The sequence below is a fragment of the Fukomys damarensis genome, unplaced genomic scaffold (assembly GCF_012274545.1).
Source record: "Fukomys damarensis isolate Sample0158 unplaced genomic scaffold, DMR_v1.0_HiC HiC_scaffold_18, whole genome shotgun sequence".
In the NCBI taxonomy this organism is placed as follows: domain Eukaryota; kingdom Metazoa; phylum Chordata; class Mammalia; order Rodentia; family Bathyergidae; genus Fukomys; species Fukomys damarensis.
In genome coordinates this window covers 250,760-273,068 of record NW_022900930.1, presented here as the reverse complement: position 1 = coordinate 273,068, position 22,309 = coordinate 250,760, and the positions used below count along the sequence as shown (strand labels likewise).

Genomic DNA, 22,309 nt, shown 5'->3' with positions numbered 1-22,309 from the left:
GTATTTTATTCCCCAATCTGTTTTAAAAGAGTTTTGCAGGATACATCAGTCTAGGTTGGAGGTTGTTTTCTCTTGGGGCCTGAAATACCTCACTCCACACTGTCCATGATCTGAGGGTTTGTGTTGAAGAGTCTACTGTGTTTCTGATGGACTTTCCTTTGCATGTGATTTGTTTTTTTCTCTAACTGGTTGCATTATTTTGTTCTTCTGTTGGGTTTCTGGGATCTTCACTATTCTATGTTTAGTTATAGATCTTTTTTGATCATGGCTAATTGGAGTCCTATATGTCTCACTTATCTGTATGTTCAAGTCTTCCCCTCTGTTTGGGAAGTTTTCTGTCATTAATTCTGTGAACAGTGTTTTAAGTCTTCTGTAATTTCTCCTGCTACTTCATGGATTCCTGTCATTCTAATGTTATTATTTGCATCATCTAGGAGCTGTTGGATTGATATCTAACCATCCCTTATTGTTTTTAAGAGATCTCTCTTTTCATGTCATTGACTGCAATCCTATATTCTATACATGAAATTCTATCTTCATATTAATTCATCCTGCTACTAATGCTTTCAGTAAAGTTTTTAATCTCCTGGGTATTATCTCTTTTTATCTGTTTGTGGATTGCATTTCTTTCCTATCTTGGGCATTCATGATTTCTACTTCTGTCCTATGCTGGGCATTCATGGCTTCTCACATGGTTCTGAGCTCATCTGATTTTTTTGTCTGTTTCTGTTCTAGAGTCTAATCATGTCTTTCATTGTACTTACCATTTCTGTAGTTACCTGGGAAATTATTTCTGTTTTGAATTTATCTAGAGCCTAATCCATTTGTTACTTTCTGAGCTGTCAGTTCAGGGTGTCCTGGTGGTTGATTGTAGACTTTTCCACCTCATTTCCCATAGACTTTATTGTTGGTGAATTGGAAGTCTGTACTTGTGCCTTGCTTATGTGTTTTCTCATTTTTATTTTTGTTGTTGAGCTGTCCTTGGTTTAATTCCTGGGTTAGTATTTTGATCTTCCAGATATATCTGATCTTTAGGTTTTGAGTCTCTAATGACTCAGAGATACTCTCCTTTTCATAATACCAGAAAGGACAACTCATTAAATCACATAACCCTGTAGGTCACTTGATCCAATCAGCAACACAATAGCATCCAGCACAGTTTAGAAATTGACCACTTGTGGTAGTTATTAATCTGTCACCTTTAACCATGTGAATTAAATCAAAATCGAGGACCAGCCCAAAATGTGTTTATAGTGAATAAACTCTTCAATATAGCAAGTTTACCCTTCAGGCTGGGGACTTCGAAGGAGTTGGGAGGAGAGGAATAGGTAGGTAAAAGAATAGGAGACGATTTCATGTGTAGCCAGAGGACACAGGATGTTCATGCAAACTAGGAAACTGTTGAAGACAAGGGAAGGACAGAGTGCAAGAACATAGACGACAACAGTAGAACAACTTAGCAATAATAGAGAAGCTATAAATTGTACTTACTTTCCTATGACACTAATGACAATCGAGTGAAGGAAAAAGAAGAAAAAAAAGAAATCCAAATTAGGGCAAGTACAAAAAGGAAGCTGAAGAATAATTTGGGGGAGTAAGAGTCTGAGTGGGAAAAGGAAAGAAAAAAGAATCTAAGAATGGGAAAAAATAAAATTTTTTAAATTAAAATTAAAAAGAGGAAAAGAAAATTAAATTTGAAGAGCCTCTCTCAGTGTATATCTCTCCTGTCACAATAGATATGTGGGCAGGAATGTGCAAAACTAAATCACTTAGTTTCAGCTAGCCAATAGCTGACCCCTGAGATTCAGGCTGAATTCTGGCTGTAAGGCCCAAGTTTAGTTCCCTGACCTCCTGCACGGTTGAACTCTGCAAGGTTCTCCTGCAAGTTCCAGCTGCCCTTCCCCTGAAGATTGTCCAAGTTCTGATGGAAGGTGATGATCCCTTCAACTTACCAACTGTGGAGGTCTGATGTGCCTTTATTGCAGTTCAATTCCATTCTATCTTCTGGAGCTCAGTACAGTTGCCTTTATGACCACCTGTGGCTCTGCAGTGTGAATCCAAATACTGGCACATCCAGGAGCTCCAAGAGCTGGGTGGGGGTGGGGGTGAGAGATACTGCAGAGATACCTGTGTGTCTGGGCAGTACTCACCAGTCTGCTCAGATGAAGGCCCTGGGCACTGGAGGGTGGGGGAGCAGTGAGCTCCCTGCATGGCTGGGCTGTCCTCACTGGTCTGCTCCAGTGAAGGACTGGGGCGCTAGAGGCTACATCCTATTTTGTTAAGAAACTGCTTCACTGTTTTACAAAGTGTTGAAATTGTTTTATATTCTCAATGGAGGTGTCTCAGACTTCCATTGGTTCTCATCTTTGCCCACACTTGGAATAGTCAGTATTTTTAACTTTCTCCATTGTAGTGAGACTCCCTTGATAATTTTGTGGCTTGGGTTTGCATTTCCTTGCTGACAAATGCAGATTGTGTGGGTGCTTATTTGCCATCTATACATCTTCTTGGTGAAGTATCTTTTTTAGATGTGAAATAAAACCAGATGTCATGGCCATGCATCTGTGGTTCTGTGTTCCTTAGTACTTGGGAGGCTGAGGCAGGAAGATGCTTTGAGTCCTAGAGTTTGATGCACCTGGGCAACACACGACCTCTTCTCAAAATAAATGAAGAATGAACCCTTACTCATTGCATGTACATGATTCCAAAATAATATGAATGTGTATGTGCAGGAGACTGTACTTCGTTGAAAATTGAGCTGATACCAGTATAACTGGATAACTGCACCAAACAAGTGCTGTTTTTCTGTTCCAACAGGTTGCAGCATTACAAGAGGAGAAAAGCAGTCTATTGGCAGAAAATCAAATATTAATGGAAAGGCTTAATCAGTCTGATTCTATTGAAGACCCCAACAGTCCAGCAGGAAGGAGGCATTTGCAGCTCCAAACTCAACTAGAACAACTGCAAGAAGAAACTTTTAGGTAAAAGGTCATTGAAATCTAATCTTAAAAAATTTCATAACTGTCATTTAAAGTTAAGAATATAACATTAGTACTTCTAGGTAACTGCAGAACAAAAGGGCAGAGTAGTAAACAGATTGCCGAAATCTTCCCACATGACTTGAAAACTTCATGTCTCGGAACAATTCTGACAAAGCTACATTCTCAACATTTCTTGAAGACAGAATGTTCCAACTACAGAATGGCTGAGTGAAAGAAAAAAACATCTCTGCATCCCACACACCTGACTCAACTGCACCTGCGCTGCTCTGCAGCTTTGTGGCAAGCAAAGAAAGACACATGAGAAAACATTAAAGAAAGACAGAAAGCATGCTAATGAGAGGTGCTGAAGGAGAATTCGAACAGTCATCACAAAGATTAAATTCACCCAAAATCTGAAATTACTTAAAAAAAAAATAATTGAGCTTAGTAGGCTACAAACTGCCAGACAGGGATTTCAAAATACATCTTCTCTCTGTGTGTTTGAGTGTATGTGTGTAATGGAATGGAACCCAGGGCCTCCTATATGCTCAGGAGGCGCTTTACCCATGCTGTATCTGTCTTTTTAAAGGGCCTGTTGTCACAAAAAGATAGAGAAAGGAGTTTAAAGAGACTTAACACCCTTTTCAGGAACAGTTAAAGGCATACAGTACAAAGACCTAGTACACAATAAATAAAGATAGATTTGACAAGCAGAATTTAAAAGAAAAACTCTCAGACACATCTGGGGGAACAGAAGAACAAAAGCAAAGAAGAGGGGACTTTTTGATATGATTTACTAAAAGTCCATTCTGACCTACTGAGCTATTTTTTTAATTTAACCATAGATTTCCAGTTTTAAAACAGAAATTAGACATCAGTTAGTTTTTTATATCTGTTATGTTTTATTCCTTATGTTTTTTTGTTGTTGTTTTATTTTGCTTTTGGCACGGGAACGAAATCAGGACCTGGTGCTTGCAAGGTAATGTTATGTTTTATTCTTCATTGAAATGTTACTGGACATTTTTTTGTCTTTTTTCTTTTCTTTTAGTACTGAGAATCAAACTCAGGACCGTGCAACTTGCGAGGCAGATGGCAGAACCACTGAGCTAAATCCTTGCCTTTTCTTTTTTGTTTGTTTGTTTGTTTGTTTGTTGTGCCTTAACAGGAAAAAATAAAAGGTTTTCTTAGCTGGGCATGGTTGTATGTGGCTGTAATCCTAGCACTCTGCAAAGCTGAAGCAGGAGGATTGCAAGTTTGAGCCCAGCCTGGACAACTTAGTGAAACTCTGTCTTAAAATTTAAAAATATTAAAAAGGAGTGGGGATGTATCTCGGTACAGAGTCCCTAGGTTCAAACCTAGGTGGTCACTACCACTACCACCACCAAAATAAAAATGCATCTCCTATGGTCTCCGTCAGTAGTTCAAAATGTGATCCGAGGACCCTGGAGGTTTCTTGTAGACCACTTCAGAGAGGCAAGGCCTTGTCTTCCAACTACATACTTGTGCAAGGGTGAATTTTCTTTATGTATTTCAGCAAAAAACATGTTAGAGCAAATGAATGTTGTAGAAACAGGAGAACCCAGGTGTGTTCTGCTAAGCGAGCAATAAATCACAACAGTGTGAAACCGTGCCACCCTTCTCACTTCTTAGTTTTATAAAATGTATTTTTCATACAGTCCTTACTATAACATAAAGGATATATTATGTTATTTTCAAATTAAATAAATATATTTAACTATTTTAGTTACTACTTTGGCAATATCTATAAATTAAAGCCAGCACAACCAAAATTTCTTTAGGGTTCTCAGTAATTCTGAGAGCAAAAGGGCCCTCAGACCAAAAGTTTGAAATCACTGTCCACATTTTAACATTGTAAGAGAAACTCAGTGGGTAAGATCCACACCTGCCTTAACATCTTTTCTAAGCTTTTAAATATGGCTTAGGAGATTGCATTTTCATTATTAGGGAAATAATTTTTAGTGCTATTATTTCAGAATGCTTTTTTGTAATACTGTATTTTGAAATACCTTAGCGACTCATATTTTATCATTACCATACAGTTAAGTATTTTTTTTTTTCTTAACTAATCTTGGTACAGTCAGATAAAATGCTTTTGGTGTATCTTTATTAGTTTAGTACTGGTAGTAAAAGACAAGCCAGTGACACAAATTCAGACTCAAACATAAATGCCTGACACGATAAAGTCACTACTTCTAACCAACAGGGAGAGTTTCAATATTTGTTAAATGGTTTAGGGTAGATTTTTTTTTTTTCCTGGTACCAGGAATCGAACTCAGGAACTTGCACTTGCCAGGTGGGCACAGCACCACTGAGCTGTAACCCTGGCGCAGGAAAAATCAGATCCCCACATTTTATCATATACCAAAACGAATTCCAGGGAAATTCAAAACTTTTAAAAGTGAACTATTAACCAAAAAATTTTAATGGTATACTAAAAGCAGAAACTCTGAAATGTAACACTCAGAACTCTGTGTCTGGGTGTCGTGGCACATGCCTGTCAGCCTGAGGCAGGGGGATTGCAAGTTCAGGGCCAGCCTGGGCAACTTAATATAGACCCTGTCTCTAAATAAAATTGAAAAGGGGCTGAAGGTGTAGTAAATAATCAACTGCATAAAATGACGAGATGAAGAGCCTTGTAAATCAGTGGAAAGATGTAGTTAAGTTAACACATCTGGTTAATTTGAGTAGGAAGAGTAGTATGTTTGGGGGAAAATGTCAGTAGAAATGAGGCTGGAGAATGTACTTCCAAAGTGTGTATAGTACTTTTACGTATCTGAATTAATACACCATTTGTATTTTCTGTATTTTACAAATTTTCAAGGAATATATTTTAATTTGTAGCTCACTTTCTTTTTTGTTGTTGTTGTTTTTTGTTTTTTGAGACAGGGTCTCACTATGTAGTTGAGACTGACCTGGAACTCACTATGTAGCTCAGGCTGGTCTCAAACTCACAGCAATCCTCCTGCCTCAGCCTCCGGAGTGCTGGGATTATAGGCATATGGCACCACGCCCGGCACTGTAGTTCACTTTCATAATCAAGAAATAAAAGTTTCAACTTATATCTGCAGTGTCTGGGAGAACTTCTTTGTTGTCTAGCTTTCCATCAGTAGAATGCTTGCCAATTGTCACCTTTTCCAAATCTCAGAAGCAGAGAATCCTTTTCACAAAGTTATGACTTGGGAATATATCTTAGAGCCGCAGATTGAGACATCTTTACACAGAGTTTATTCCCAGTGTTTCATGTTTTCATTTTATTTTGCTATTCTAAGAGAATTATGAGACAATAAGTAATACTTTCTTACTAGACAGGCACTTTGACCAGCTAAGCAACAGGGCCCCCTAGTAATACTTTCTTTTTTTTTTTTTTTTTTTTTTTTCAGGTTAGAAGCAGCCAAAGATGATTATCGGATCCGCTGTGAGGAGTTAGAGAAAGAGATCTCTGAACTTCGGCAGCAGAATGATGAACTAACTACTTTAGCTGATGAAGCCCAGTCTCTGAAGGATGAAATAGATGTTCTTAGGTAAGCAGTCTTTGCATGGGTTCACAGACAGAGCAGTTCTGACTGTGCTGTTACAGTCTAGGCTCTCTGAACAGCATCTTTCAGAGCCAGACTACCTAGGTTCAGATCAACCATTTATTCACCTGTAAAATGGAAGTGATACATATAGCCTCAGGTTTATATGAGAAATCAAACAAATTTGGTTTTTGTTTTTGTTTTTTGTGGTACTGGGGATCGAACTCAGGTCCTTGCGCTTGCGAGGCAGGCTCTGGAACCACTGAGCTAAATCCCTAGCCCAAACAAATTTGTATTTGTAAACAGTTGGAATGATCTGGCAAATTCATTATATACTTGTAAAATAAAAATTAACCTGTAACCGTGGCATTGTACTTTTACTCCAGAGCTTTTTTTTCTTCCTATCACTGTTGTATAATTCTGAGCCCTTCAGGCACTCCGTCTTCCTTTGTCTTAGATGTTGGCACACATCACATCACAAGACTTCATTTCCTTACCAAATGTTCTCATCTTCCCTTTAGGTATTCTCTCAGGTGCCTCACTGCTTGCCATGTCAATGTTCTTTTATTCTGTCTCTTGTCCTCCACTGAATTACTCCATCCCTGTTTTCATTTGCTCTTTGATAACTGAAAATGTAAGAAAATCACACAGTGATAGTTTTGTCCTACTGTAGATTAATGATCTTATCACTGGAATCTTCTCCCAGCCCACCATTCTACCGTGTATCAGTACATTGCTCTCTGTGCGCTTATTGATGTTAAATGTTCTCATAACTCTTCCCACGTCTTTGTCCACAGACCACACACCACCACTCTGCCTTAATCTTGGTAGATGATCCTGATGGCTGTTGCTCAGAGAAAAGAGGCCATTACCTGTTGAACTCCCCGTGACCCTTGTCTCCTGCTCCTCTGAACTTCCCTGAATTCCCTCACCTTTTTTGCTTTTAACTGACTTCAGTGTTTGGGGTCTCATAACATACATAGGGACTGTTGTGTCAGTTTTCATTTCTCTTTGCATCTTGAATCTCCCTAGACACACACACACACACACACACACACACACACACACACACCCCCCATGTCTCTTTAATATTAAAAAAGATTGTAAAAATGTACTACTCTCCTTTCCAGAACAAAGCTTCAATCATATCAGATAAAATTTATAGTCTTTCCTTAGCTTCCTGAAATTTGCCCTGGACTGTTCTCCACTTTACCAAAACTTCTGTTCTGTGATCTCATGACCTATTCATTGCTGAATCATTTGGACACTCCACAACTTTCATTTTATTCTGCTAAATGTGATTCTGCTGGATACCTCTTCCTACTAACTTTTCTTAAATTATATAGCATTATTCATATATTTTGCTGTAATTTTGGTCATTTTTCTTAACCTGAATAAAAAATTAACCTGGACTCTTCTTTCATCTTGTAATTTCATTAGAACATGTTGTTTCCTGGTAATTTCTTCATGTTGATCATTGTCTCAAAGCAGCTTTCCAACCGTGGATGTGTTTCTGATTTTTAATTGCCCATCTCATTCTAGACATTCTTCTGATAAAGTGTCTAAACTAGAAGGTCAAGTGGAATCTTATAAAAAGAAGCTAGAAGACCTTGGTGATTTGAGACGGCAAGTTAAACTCTTAGAAGAGAAGAATACCATGTATATGCAGAACACTGTTAGTCTAGAGGAAGAGTTAAGAAAGGCCAATGCAGCTCGAAGCCAGCTTGAGACATACAAGAGACAGGTAAGAGCAGAAGCCATTCTTCTTGAGGGATGCAGCACCCCCCTCAACACGTACACACTTTCAGAGTGTCAAAATGCTCCTGATTTATCTTCACAGCTTTTAACTACATAGTGGTAAATGTAATAAAGAACTTAAAAATGTAAGTCTTACACAGAGGTTATTGATTGGTCCCTATAGCAGATTTTTAAAAAATTTTTAAGTTGATAGTGTAGTACAGAAATGTACGACAGTGAAAGGATAACACAAGTACACATGCTTTCAAAGTAAAACATGCTCTTCACTCCTTACAGGTAACCTTGGGACTGACTGTTTTCAGATTTTCTTTCCCGTGGATCTGTTTATATATTTTTTTTAAACTTTATTAGTACATTTTAGGTATTCAATATAATGCCATTCATCATTGGAAATTTGTACCTTTAAATAATATATCTAGGGTCTGTCTTATTTTTTCTTCATTCCCCTGCCCTCCCTTCAACCCCTCCACCCCTCCCTTTATATTTTTATTCCATACATATTAATCCTTAAAATGTACAACATTTGACATATTCCAGAATATTACATAGACGATTCAATGACAGTGCTCTCATAATTTACTCTTTTTTGCCCACTAGTGTATTTGTGGGATTCATTTATGTCAGTAGGCATCAATTTATCCAATTCATTTTCCTTGCTTTATAGTATCCCACTGAGTGACTGTATCAAATCTGTCCATTTTATGGCTGAAGGACCTATAGAATGATAACTACCCCCAACCCCGTGTGTGTGTGTGTGTGTGTGTGTGTGTGTGTGTGTGTGTGTGTTCCCCCGTGTGTGTGTGTGTGTGTGTGTGTGTGTGTGTGTGTGTGTGTGTGTGAATTCCACTGTGAGTACTACTGGTTGCTTCTTTTGTAGGTATGTGTGTGAAAGTTTCTCATAGTATCTGTGCTGTAATCAGGTATTACAGTTTATTTCCTGAGTGATTGTTTTCCACAGTAGTTTTTTATGAATTCCTTTGCTTTACATTATTGCCAACACAGTATTATTTTCTCAAAACTTTTAAGTTTTGCCAGTTGGATGACTAATAAAATGGTTTGCGTTACTTACAATATATTTACTGACTGTATTTCTTTTGCAGATTATTTTTTCCTTTTATTCATTTTTAAGAATTGAGTGGGAGGCTGAGGCAGTTCAAGGCCAGGCTGGGCAACATAGTGAATTCAGGTCTGCCTGACCTGCTGCATAGCAAGACATTGTCTCAAATAAATAAATACATACATTCATACATTTATTTTTATAACTTACATGTTTTTTCCCATAGGTCTCTTGTATTCCATGTTTACTAAGAATTTCTACTTTAAACGGATTTTGGACTTAATAAACTATTATTCCTATATCTGTTAAAAGAATCATAATGCTTCTCTGCTATTAATGGGCTCAGTTATAATAATGGATCTTCTAACCTTAAACTATCCTTATAATCCTGAAATACATTTAGCCTAGTGACAGTAGAATTTTTTTTGTGTGTCTGTGTGTTTGTATATGTTACTGGGGTTTTAACTAGGAAAATCTATCACTGAGCTACATCCTTTTTTTTGTTGTACTGGGGATCGAACTCAGGTCCTTGTGCTTGCAAGGCAAGTGGCAGAACCAATAAACCAAATCCCCATCCCTATATCTTTTTTTTATTTTGAGAGACGTTCTCCCTAACTTGCCCAGGTTGGCCTCAACTGACAATTCTCCTGCCTCAGCCTCCTAATTAGCTGAGATTACGTATGTACACCACCATGCACATTTTATTCAGAATATTTTGCCCCTGTGACTCACTTGTAGTTTTCTACCTCATATGCCTGCCTTATCTGTGTTGGTCTGGAACTTAACACTACCTCAGTAAACTGAGATGGAGGGATTACTATTCTCAGAATTTGTGTAAAACTTGACAGTTTCTAATTCTCGATGTTTTCGTACAGCAGCCCTGAACTGATATCATGCATGAGTGTGAAGTTTTTTGATGGAGATATATTTTCCTCAACACTTGAGAATAAAATTTTTCAAATGAATAGCAAAGTTGAAAGATTTGATGAACTTAAATATGGACTTAGAATTTACCTAAAAACAGCCTAAAAAATCTGAGTTACATTTTAAAATGAGATATAAAATGAGGATTGATTTGATTAGTGTTTCTGAGGAGAGAACAAAAAGAATTGAAGTAAACTGTTTCGTCGCACTGAATGTTGAGTTACACCCATTTGTCTGTCCACACTCCCTCCTTTCCTCCCTTTTTTTTTTTTTTTTTTTTTTTTGAGAGACAGACTCACCAAGTTGCTGCATATGGCCCAACCTAGTGATCCTCCTGCCTCAGCCTCCCAAGTAGCTGGGATGCAAGCATATGCCACCTTGCCCACCAAGAAAAACATGAAGGAAAAGATTGCTGAACTTTTTAAAGAACTAATCAGATTTAGAATAAAAAGAAACTATAGAAATAGATTGTGGTAAAAGTGCATAATACTGTTTCTGTATCTGATGCTTAATGTACTTTTTTCTGATAATATTTTTCTTTCTGTGAGTTCTCTTTGTATCTTAAAAAGTTCTTTGGTCATTCTTTATGATCTTTTATTTTTATAATTTAGATTTCTTTATTTTTCAAGTATTAAACCTAGAGTTTATATTTTGTGTAATTCTTTTTGATATCCTTGGATATTATTTATGTTGTTGTGTTGTTAATACTATTAATGTTTTTGTCTTGTTAATACTTTTAATTTTTTGCTGATTCTTATTTATTATGCCTATTAAAAATTGTGGCCTGTGTCATATTTCTTCTATTCAGTTCTTTTCATCTTTATCTTGTGGAAGGAACACTGAGGGTACAGAGTTGAGATTTGATTTGTCCAGACAGTATATGTGTTTGTGTCAGGCAAATTTTGTACATCACCATCCAGGGCCACTTTAATTGCGTGGTTAAGGTTTTCCCAAACAAAATGAGTAATAAAATTACAAACACGTATATTAACTGATACAGTTACAGGTTTCCAAGTTAGGCTCTTTTAAATCCAGTTTATCTTGCTAGCTGATGTATTTTTCTCCTAACCTACCTGTTTACTATCTCATCACCTTTTATATCCCGAGGGAGTTTAATACCCACTTGACTGCTCTTGACCTCAGAGCTCAGGCTTCTTGTTAAGGGCAGTTGATCCCTCATGGCACCCATAGCTTCTGAAGGAATCTCATCTCCCACTTCAACTTCAGCCTTTTTTGAGCTTAGCTTGGATTTCCCTCTCCTAGGATCTCCTCTCTCCCTCCTTCTTTCACTTCCTCCCCTCTACCCTTCCCTTCCCTCCACTCCCAATCCCTCCCCTCCCCTCAAAAGTGTTTTAAACTTTCTGCATTGTTGGAAATGAAAGTCCTACGATTCTTTTTCTTTCTCTCTCTCTCTCTTTTTTTTTTTTGCCAGGGATTGAACTTGGGACCTTGTGCTTGCGAGACAGGTGGCAGAACCACCGAGCTAAATCCCCAGCCCAAATTTCCTTTTTTCCCCCCTGATACCAGGGATTGAACTCGGGACTTTGCACATGCAAGGCAGGCACAGCGCCACTCAACTGAATCCCTGGCTCCGAGTTCTACAGATTTATAGTTTCAATATTGTTACTCCAGATGATACATAGTTTAGGAGACTTATAGTGTCTAGGAAGATTTTGATTCCTTGTTTTCTCCATTGTATTAAGCTGCTAGATCATATTCATTTATTTCAGTATTGGTAAGGAAGAGGTTTTCATAGACATGTAGAAAAAAATAAGGTTATTTATTGGGGGGGGGCAGTGCTGGAGATAAAGCCCAGGATCTTATACACAGGCTCTACCAGTGAAGTCCCAACTCCCATAAGATAATTTCTAATGTTTCAGATTATCAACATTAATGTTATCTTTCTGTGTCAGGTAGTAGAACTACAAAATAGATTATCTGAAGAATCAAAGAAAGCAGATAAATTAGATTTTGAATATAAACGTCTAAAAGAAAAAGTTGACAGTCTTCAAAAAGAAAAGGATGTGAGTACTGTATACATATTAGGCCTTAGCACTGCTAAGATTAAGGCAATGATAGTTAACTCATGTTTTGACTATTAATTTCATCTACTCGTGAAAATTTTTAAATTACTGATTCTGTTCATTTTAAAATTAATTTCCATTTGCTCCAAAAAAGATCTAAAATAAAAGATGGAAAGAAAATTTTTATTTCCATTCTGAATTCTTTAATACATATTTATCTTTTCTCCTTCTGCTCTTCTTTTACATTGTTGTATTCTTCACTTTTGTGTAAATTTTAGAGTATATTTTAGATCTTTTCAAAATTTTTTTGCTCTTTGTGATTTAAAAGATTTAATTTTTATGCTTTGATCTTTTATATTTAATGAGAAGAATGTTAGGATTAGTAGATAGCCTCATTTCTCATGTTTAGCCATGGATAACATATTGCTTTGCCCTAGTTCACTGTTGTTAAGTTAAAAAAATATATATTGCTTTTTCTCCTTTTGTGATCTTTCCATAAAAGGTAAAACATACCCATGTTCACTGTTGTTTATTGTTTTATTATCTAAGGCAAAGAACATAGGTGAATATATTCATAAAACTTGAAATTAATCTTCTTTGTCTTTATGTCTGTCAGAGGTTAAGAACAGAAAGGGATTCACTGAAAGAAACCATTGAAGAACTTCGTTGTGTACAGGCTCAAGAGGGGCAGCTCACTACTCAAGGTAAAATATTGTAGCAGCCCAAACATGCTTATTTCTGATGTCCTTGCAGGTATTAGGTTCACTTTAAGATGATTGCCTCATCAGATAATGAAAAGTTAAAAGCAGTAAAAATTTTTATCTTTTACCCAGATTTATAGCAAACGTTATAGTTTTTGGGCCACATTTACATGCCAACTTTGTAAAAATAGTTTATAAACATTTTGCATTTTGTTAGATGAAATACATTTTTTAAATCATCTTTGTTAACTTAGAAAGTTACATTCTGAAACCCTGTTGTGACCCCTTTAAAAATATATTAAGTCAGGTCAGGGATTTAGCTCAGTAGTTCTGTTGCCTGCCTCATAAGCGCAAGGTCCTGAGTTCAGTCCACAGTACCAGGGTTGTGGGGGGTGGAATAGAGAAAGAACTTTCTAAATTGATGAATTTTGTTGTTGTTGTTGTTGTTTGGTTTTTGCTTGCTTTTTTTTTTTTTTTTTCCTTTTTCAATAAGAAAGATGGAGTGGGTTTTAATATATCAAATACTAGGATCCAAGTGCAGGGACCTGAGTTCAGTCTGCGGTACCAAAAAATTATTACATACATACATACTAGGATCCAAAAGCTATTCTTTGTCATAGGGCAAGATCACGACTGAGTGTTTGTCCTTATGCTGGGAACTGAGGGAGAGTGATTGGTCCCTTGCATGGCTGCAGTCTCTTTACTCCCATACCATTTATCAGCCATGGGTTTGCAGTTTCCTGAAACGGGAATTTTTTTTTTTCCCATGTCCATAACCTCCATTTCCTCCCCCGCATGCTTTCTAAAAACCTGCTCATCTCCCTCGTTTCAGTTTCTCACTCTCTTTTTGAAGCCTTTATTAATCAGCTCTCCCTTGGCCTTACCTTCCAGTTAAACCAGTCTGCATATCACCTGTTTAACTGTGTTCTCACCATTGCCCCCTTTCCTCATCCTTTTGACCTGTTCTAGACCAACCTTGTCAAAACCTATTTCAAATAGCGCAAAAGGTTTTTTCCTCTATCCTAAATTACTAAAGCTAGTGAAAGAAAATTATATCTTCCTTGATTGTCTTCACCAAAAAATGTACATCTCTTAGTATAACTGGATCCTCACTACTGCCTGCTATTTATTTCATTTATTTGTAATCAAATCTATGTATATTTTTCCCAAAATTTGGAGGATCTAAGTAGAACTGTATAATACTTTTGTTCTTATCTCCTGTTTTGTCAAGAAAAGGTAATCTCTCACATTTCTTTGCTACCTAAAACCTGTGTTTTGACCTTTGTTGTGTACATACCTTTTTTGGAAACAAGGTCTCACCATATGTTCAGGGTGGCCTTGAACACACTGTGTAGCACAGGCTGGCCTCAAACTTACAGCGATTGTCGTGCCTCAGCCTCCCAACTACTGAGATAATAAGCATTTTACCCCCACACCCGGCAGTGTATATATCCTTTGACTAGGAGTTTTGCTCCAGAAATTTATCTTAATGAATTAAGGAATTATTTGAAGTAATAAAATTTTAAAACAACCTGAAAGTGAAACACCACAGGAATGACATTCTCATTCATCTATATACTGTAGAGCCATTGAAAGAATGAAGTATATCCTGTATATACTTGGCATGGACAGATGTATATATCATTAAGTTAGAAAAGTAGGTGGCACCATTATTGATTTGTTTCTGTATTTTAATAATAAACATTCAGAAAATTAAATTACTATAGTGTAAAAAAATACTGGGGGCTAGAGGTAGAGCTCAGAACTCAGAGCACTTGCCTAGTGTAAGTTAGGCCATTAGTTCACTCCTCACCACCACAAAAGAAAAGAAGTAAAATGCTTAAGAATAAGTTTAACAGCAAAGTATAAGATTTGTACTATAAAACATTGCTGCAATCAGTTAAAATACGATCTTTAGTGGAGAGACTTTTTAGGATATTGCAAGATTCAGTGCAATCCCAATCAAAACCTCTAGCAGACTATTTCATGGAAAGTGACAAGCTGATCCTAAAATTTGTATGAAAATTTGAAGGAACTCAGTGAAGATCTGAAACATCCTGGTTTCAAAGTTTACTATAAAAGTACTTCATAAGAAACACCATGATACTTGTAAAGGTTAATGATACACTAGATTAGTATGAAGGGGGAAAAAAAACACATGAACTACTCACTTAATGCAGAAAAGTCATTTGCCAAACCCAACATTTACTCATAATTTAAAAAACTAGAAAGAGAAGAAAATTTCCTCAGTGTGATAAACATATACAAAAAGCCAGTAGCTCACATATTCAGTGGTAGAAGACTGAATGCTTTCCCTCCAAGATCAGGAATAAGACAAGAGGTACCAGTTATCACCACTTCAGTCTATCTCATACTGGAATTTCTAACCAAAACAACTAGAAAACACAGAAAAAAAGAGAAAGGAAGGGATTGTACATTTTGCATATCCATTTGGAAAGCTGGACACTTCCTTTTAACTTATATAAAACTTAGCCCAATCTAGTTAAGCACCTAAATATGAGAGCTAAAATATTAATCTTTGAGAGGAAAATCTTATTGACATTGAAAATCTGATAGTGATTCTCTAGAACTGATACCAAAACCATAGGCAATAAGAGAAAAATAAATTGATAGAATTTTATCAAAATTGAAAACTTCTGTGCATCAAAGGACACTATCATGTGGAAAGAAGACAGTCCACAAAAATGGGAGCCAACCTTTGCAAATAACATACTTGATAAAAGATTAAATCCAAAATATATAGCGTTTCTACAATTCAACAACGAACAGAAATTTTTCCAGAATTTCATGGCCAATTTGCATGTGAAAAGGCACTACCATAAGGAAAATGTAAATCAAGCCACAATGAAATACTGATTAGTACTAATTAGGGTAACTAATACCCTCTTCCCCTCAAAAATTAAAGTTAATAATTGGTGAGGATGTAAAGAAATTCAGACAGGTGGGGTATGTAAAATGGGGTGGCTCTGTACAAACTAGTTTGGTGATTCTAAAAGTTAAACAGATTACCATATAATCTAATAATTCTATTCCTAAATTTGTCCAAAAGAATTAAAAGTAGTAACTCAACCAGATGCTTGTATATAAATATTAATTAGAGCATCATTGTTAATAGCCAAAAGGTTTAAAAAAAATCAAATGTCCATTGACAAATGAATTTATAAACAGCATGTTGCCTATGTCCATAGTATTAATACTGTTCTGCCATAAAAAGGAATGAACTTCTAATAAATGGTGTGTAACATGGGTAAATCCTTAAAACTTGTTATGTAAGCAAGACACAAAAAGAAAAACATATTATTCCACTTATGTGAGGTATCTAGAATGGGGAAATTATTGAGACGAAAGTGGAAGAAGTTACCAGCAAATGAGGAAGATGGATTGGAAAGCTACTGTCTAATGGTGACACTTTCTGGTTAGGTAATGAAAAGATTTTGAGAATAGATGGTATCAATGGATATGCCACATTGTAAATATTCTTAATACTACACACATTTTTAAGTGTTAAAAATAATCTTGTGGAGATTCGGGAAAGCAGCTGGGACATCATATCTCCTGCTAGCGTGCCTGGGCCCAATCCCCGGGACCGGGTAGCCACACCCTCTCCTGTGGGCGCCGCTGAACACCCCCCACACACACACACATCCAGATCTCCTGATTGTGCCAGTCCTTGGACCCACTCTGCAGAGGCATAGCTGGTTATAAAGGATAATTTTCTGAGCTCCCAAATTTGAACATCTTTAAAGAAAGGGCGGGGGAAACCTGTAGTAGAACTGTCTGGAGTTCAACCCTGCAGGAGGTTGGGGAGCTCAATTTGGACCTTACAGCCTGAGGTCAGTCTGAGTCGCAGGGGTGTGCCATCGGCTAGCTGAGATAGAGGGATTTGGTTCTGCACATGGCTGCACACAATGTGTATTATGACAGCAGATATAGTCTGAAAGAGGCCCTTCAAAGTCATTTTTTTCCCTTTTCTTTCTTTTCCTCATTCTACCCTGTAAATTCTTTTTTCTGTCCTCTTTCACCAACTCAGACTCTTGCTTCATCGTATTGTCCCTCATCTCCCTTTCTGTTCTGCTCCTGCCCTGACTTAGATTTCTTCTTTTATCATTTTTTATGTTTTCTTAATGTTCCTTTTTTCTGTCATTGTGCCTCACTCAAGGGTCACTAGTTTCAAGGGAAAGTGAGCCCCTGTTGCTGTTAAGGGGATATATTCTTGTCCTTAAACTTGAACTCTGTCTCTCCCTTTTGAGTTTAACAGTTTCCTAAAGATTGTGTGGTCATTCTGTATCCGCTGGCTTCACTTGAAACCTTCTCCAGTTCTTTTGCTTATCTACTCTTCTCATCCTAACTCTGTCTAGGCCCCCATCCTAACTGCTGAATATGCTATGTTGAGGAGTTTGTTCACTGCAAACATATTTTGGGCTGCCTCTTGATTTTTTAATTTAATTCACATGGTTTAAAGGTGATAGATTAATGACTACCAAAAGTGGTCAATTTACAAGTTGTGATTGATCCTATGGTGTTGCTGATTGTTTCGATTGGAATAAAGGATAGGGATTGATTTGACGAGTTGTTTTCTCTGATATTGTGAAAATGAGAATGTCTACGAGTCATTAGAGAATCAAAAGCTGAAACGCAACTATATCAGGAAGATTTAATAACCGAGAGAATGAATCAAGGAAAACCCAACAGCAAAAATAAAAATGAGAAAACACTTAAGCAAGACACAAAGACAAACTTCCAGTTCACCAATGGCAAACAGTATGGCAAAGGAGGATGAAAACTATGATAGTGAACCACTAGGACACTCTGAACTCACAGCACAGGAAGTAACAAAACAGATCAATAAGGCTCTAGAAAAATTCAAAACAGAAATAATTTCCCAGATAACCATAGAGATGGTGAGCAAAATGAAAGTAATGATTCGGAACTCTAGAATAGAAACTGACAAATAGATGAGCTCAGGACCATGATAGAAGCCATAAAGGCCCAGCACAAGAAAGAAATGGAAACAATGAATGCCCGATACTGGAAAGAAATGGAATCCATTGAACAGATTCAAACAGATATCCAGGAAATTAAAAACTCTATTGAAAGTGTATGCAACAGAATAAAAGAATGTGAAGATAGGATATAGAAGATAGGATCGCAGACAGTGACTGTGAAAAGAGAAGTCTCTTAAAAACAGTAAGAGATTATGAGAAATCAATCCAACAACTAGATGATGCAAAGAAGAATAACATAAGACTGGTAGGAATCCATGAAGTGGCAGGAGAAAATGCAAACTACTTAAAAAAGTTGCTCACAGAATTAATGACAGAAAACTTCCCAAACAAAGGGGAAGATTTTAACATACAGATAAGTGAGTCAGTCATATAGGACTCTAACTAGCCACGATCAGAAAAAATCTACACCTAGAAATATAATAAGATCCCAGAAACCCAACAGAAGAGCAAAATACTACAAGCAGTAAGAGAAAAGAAACAAATCATATGCAAAGGAAAGCCCATCAGAATCACAGCAGACTTTTCAACACAAACCCTCGGGTCAAGGAGAGCCTGGAGTGAGGTATTTCAAGTCCTAAAAGAAAACAACTTCCAACCTAGACTGATGTATCCAGCAAAACTCTCTTTCAAAATGGATGGGGAAATAAGATACTTCCATGACAAAGAACACCGGAGACACTTCATGAATACCAAACAAACACTCTAAACAATTCTAAACAATATCCTAGAAAAAGATAATGAAGATCATCACAACACCATGAAGCCCAACAGAGCAAACAAAATAGTCAAGGCAGGAAACTAAAAGGAGAGGGCAAAAAATTAAAAAGAGTCAAAAGGACAATAACATTACAATTATAAGTCAGTACATATCAGTTATAACCATTAATGTCGATGGCCTCAAATCACCAATCAAGAGAAACAGACTGGCAGAATGTATTAAGAAGCAGAATCCAACACTATGTTGTATGCAAGAAACACACCTAATGCAAAAAGAAGCCCATAGACTGAAAGTCAAAGGGTGGAAAACAGTTCTTCACGTGAGGAGCCCAGAAAAAAGTAGGGGTAGCAATCTTATATGCAGACAAAGTAAATTTCAAACTGAAACTGATTAAGAGAGACAAAGCCACTACATCTTTGTAAAGGGAACAAGTCAAGAGGAAGAGATGACAATCATAAACATATTTGCACCAAATACAAATGCCCCCAACTATATAAAACAAATATTAAGTAACATGAAAAACCAAATAAGCACTAATACAATTGTAGAGGGGGCTCTGAATACCCTATTATCACAAATAGATCATTTAGGCAAAAAAATCAAAAATGAAATACTAGAACTGAACCAAGCTTTTGAATGCACGGACTTATTAGACATCTATACAGTGTTCCACTCCACAAAATCAGAATATACATTGTTTTCAGCTGCACATGGGTCATTCTCCAAGATAGACCACATACTAGCTCACAGAACAGGTTTGAATAAATGCAAAAGAATTGAAGTTATTCCCTGTATATTATCAGATCACAGTGCAGTTAAGCTGGAGATCAATAGCATAAGTAATCGTAGGAACTTCACAAACACATGGAAATTGAACAGCACTCTCCTGAACAATCAGTGGTGGATCACAGAGGAAATTAAAGAAGAAATCAGACAGTTTTTACAAATAAATGAAAATGCCAGTACAACATACAGGAATCTATGGGACACAATGAAAGCAGTTCTTCGTGGAAAATTCATAGCACTGAATGCCCACACTAGGAAAACAGAGCAAACTCAACCTAATGATGAATTTTAGACTCCTAGAAAAACAAGATCAAGAAAAACCCAAAGCTTGAACAAGAGAGGAAATTGTAAAGATTAGAGCAGAAATCAATGCAGTGGAAACTAAGAAAACGATAAAATAAATGAATCAAAGAGTTGGTTTTTTTGAAAGCATAAATAAAATTGATAAACCCTTAGCTAAACTTATCAAAAAAAGGAAAGAAAAGGCAAAGATCCATGCAATTAGAAATGAAAAGGGTGAACTCAAAACACATTCAACAGAAATCCAGAGGATAGTCAGTACCTACTTAGAACCTGTATTCTAATAAAATGGGAAACAGAAGAAATGGACAGATTTCTAGATACTTATGAATTACCAAAGTTCAACAAAGAAGATAAAAACATTTTAAACACCCCAATTCCAATCAGTGAAATTGAAAATGTAATTAAAAACTTACCAACAAAGAAAAGGCCAGGCTCTGATGGATTCAGTGCTGAATTTTACAAGACATTTAGAGAAGAACTACTGCCATTACTCTTCAAATTTTTCAATGAAATTGAAAGGGAGGCAATACTTCCAAATTCATTCCTGGAAACAGGTATCACTTTGAATCCCAAATTTCTGTTAATCTTGCATTTATGTCTGTGTGTTTGTAGGGTTCGTGCCTCTGGGCAGTCAGGAGTCTTCAGACAGCCTGGCAGCAGAGATTGTTACACCTGAAATCAGGTAAGGAACTTCACTGCATAGTTTTCCTAGGGTAGAGCCTGTCCTCTGCAGTGTAAAGACCTCCAGTTTCTCTCTATTACTGATATAATCACTCAGTGTTAATTGTCAGCATGTTAGCAGCTTTTTTTCAGCTGGCCTAACAGAACTGATTTTTTCACTTCACACACACAAAGTAAACTAATACCTCCTGTGCTTGGTTGGCCTCAGCAGATATTTAGCAGTTGATAACACTTGGCCCAAAGCCAAGGTTATGCTAGCTATGAGCCTACAAAATAATTCGTTACTAAGATTATCTTCTAAATATTTGGAGAGGCCTGAAGAGGATGCACTGCTGCTGTAGATAGGAGGACCAGCCTCATCTCTAATTACTCTTCTCTCAGTAATACCTTAGCTTTTATGCTTAGTCAGAAGATTTTTAATATATCATTTATTTTGGTATGTGAATGCAAAGCGAGGTTGGGAAGAATACCAAGTGTAGCCAAAAGAGGATGATTAGTCCTGAATATTTCTCTGGACCTTTTACCCCTTTAAAAGTGGGGTTCTTTAAAAAATGAAGATAACTTACAGTTATTTGATAGCCCTTAAGAGGTATGAACAAAAGGATTATTATACAGTGTCACGTCTGAACACATCTTGTGTACTTTTTACTTTTCTGACATGTGATGTGCTAGTGAATAACTGAGCCAATAAAATATGAATGAACACTTATTATTTATGAGTATTTGTAAATAAATTGTGTCCAAAAAAATTTTTGTAAGGAAGCTAAATAGTATACAGTTAGCTTGCTAAACTAAGGAAAGAACAATGTAAAGATTCAACAAGTATGGCTTTTCTGTTTGACTAGATACAAATTAAAATATACTCCAGAAATATCAATATCAAGAAAACAGAATGATAAACCGTGATGAACAGAGCTCATTGATTATTTATTAATGTTAAAAATAAATTGGAATCCTCAAATTAGGGGAAAAGAGTAAAGTAGTGTAACTTTTATGCCAATTAACAGAATGCACTTCTGGTCTAAAAATACGCCTTTTACCCCCCTCTCCTAAAAAAATTGCTTTTGGAGGGATAAATTCTAATGGAAATAGCCAAGGATAGACAAAATATATATTTAAAAAGCAAATAATTGACCTGGCAAAGCTCAAAATTGATCATCTAAATGCCCAGTAATTGAGTGTTTTGATTAAGCATTATAATATTTACTGTGACAAATGCCTGAGATAAACAGTTTAAAAATAGAAAAGTTTATTTTGTTCATGGTTTCTGAGGTGTCATTCCATGGTCACTTGGCCTTGTTTCTTTGGTGTGAGGCGAAGCAGAACATCACCCAAAAGGACATGGTGGAGAAGTGCTGCTTACCTTATAGTGTCTGTCTGGGAAGCAAGAGAAAGAAAGGCAAGGACCAGAGACATGATACACCCTTCAGTACACACTTCTGATGACCTACATCCTCCAACTGGAATTTCTTCAACCCCACCTCCTGAAGTTTCCACCTTCTGACAGTTACCCATTAGATTGTGAGTGGATAAATAGATCAGTGCATTGACATGTCAGACCCCTCATGAGCCAGTCACCTCCACAGTTGGAGCAACGCTGCCCTGGAGACAAGCTTTCAAGGATAGTTAATAATATGAAAAAACGGGGCCAGGGATTTAGCTCAGTGGTGCCACTGCCTGCCTCACAAGGGCAAGGTCCTGAGTTCAACCCCCAGTACAAATAATAATAGTAATAATAATATGAAAAAAAATGAAACTTTTAAATATAAATAGCACTGCAGTATGAACTGTGTGAGCCCCGCCCCCCCCCCTT

The 22,309-nt window shown here is 36.8% G+C and overlaps 1 protein-coding gene across 1 annotated transcript in view; it reads left to right on the top strand.

The window, feature by feature from the left end:
- Positions 1-22,309, top strand: part of Hook3 (hook microtubule tethering protein 3) — a 109,764-nt gene that overhangs the window by 56,318 nt on the left and 31,137 nt on the right. The window contains exons 10-15 of the mRNA XM_010622449.3: positions 2,818-2,981; positions 6,383-6,523; positions 8,060-8,261; positions 12,170-12,280; positions 12,897-12,984; positions 20,428-20,497. Coding sequence (XP_010620751.1) covers positions 2,818-2,981; positions 6,383-6,523; positions 8,060-8,261; positions 12,170-12,280; positions 12,897-12,984; positions 20,428-20,497 — 776 coding nt within the window. The remainder of the gene's footprint in view (positions 1-2,817; positions 2,982-6,382; positions 6,524-8,059; positions 8,262-12,169; positions 12,281-12,896; positions 12,985-20,427; positions 20,498-22,309) is intronic.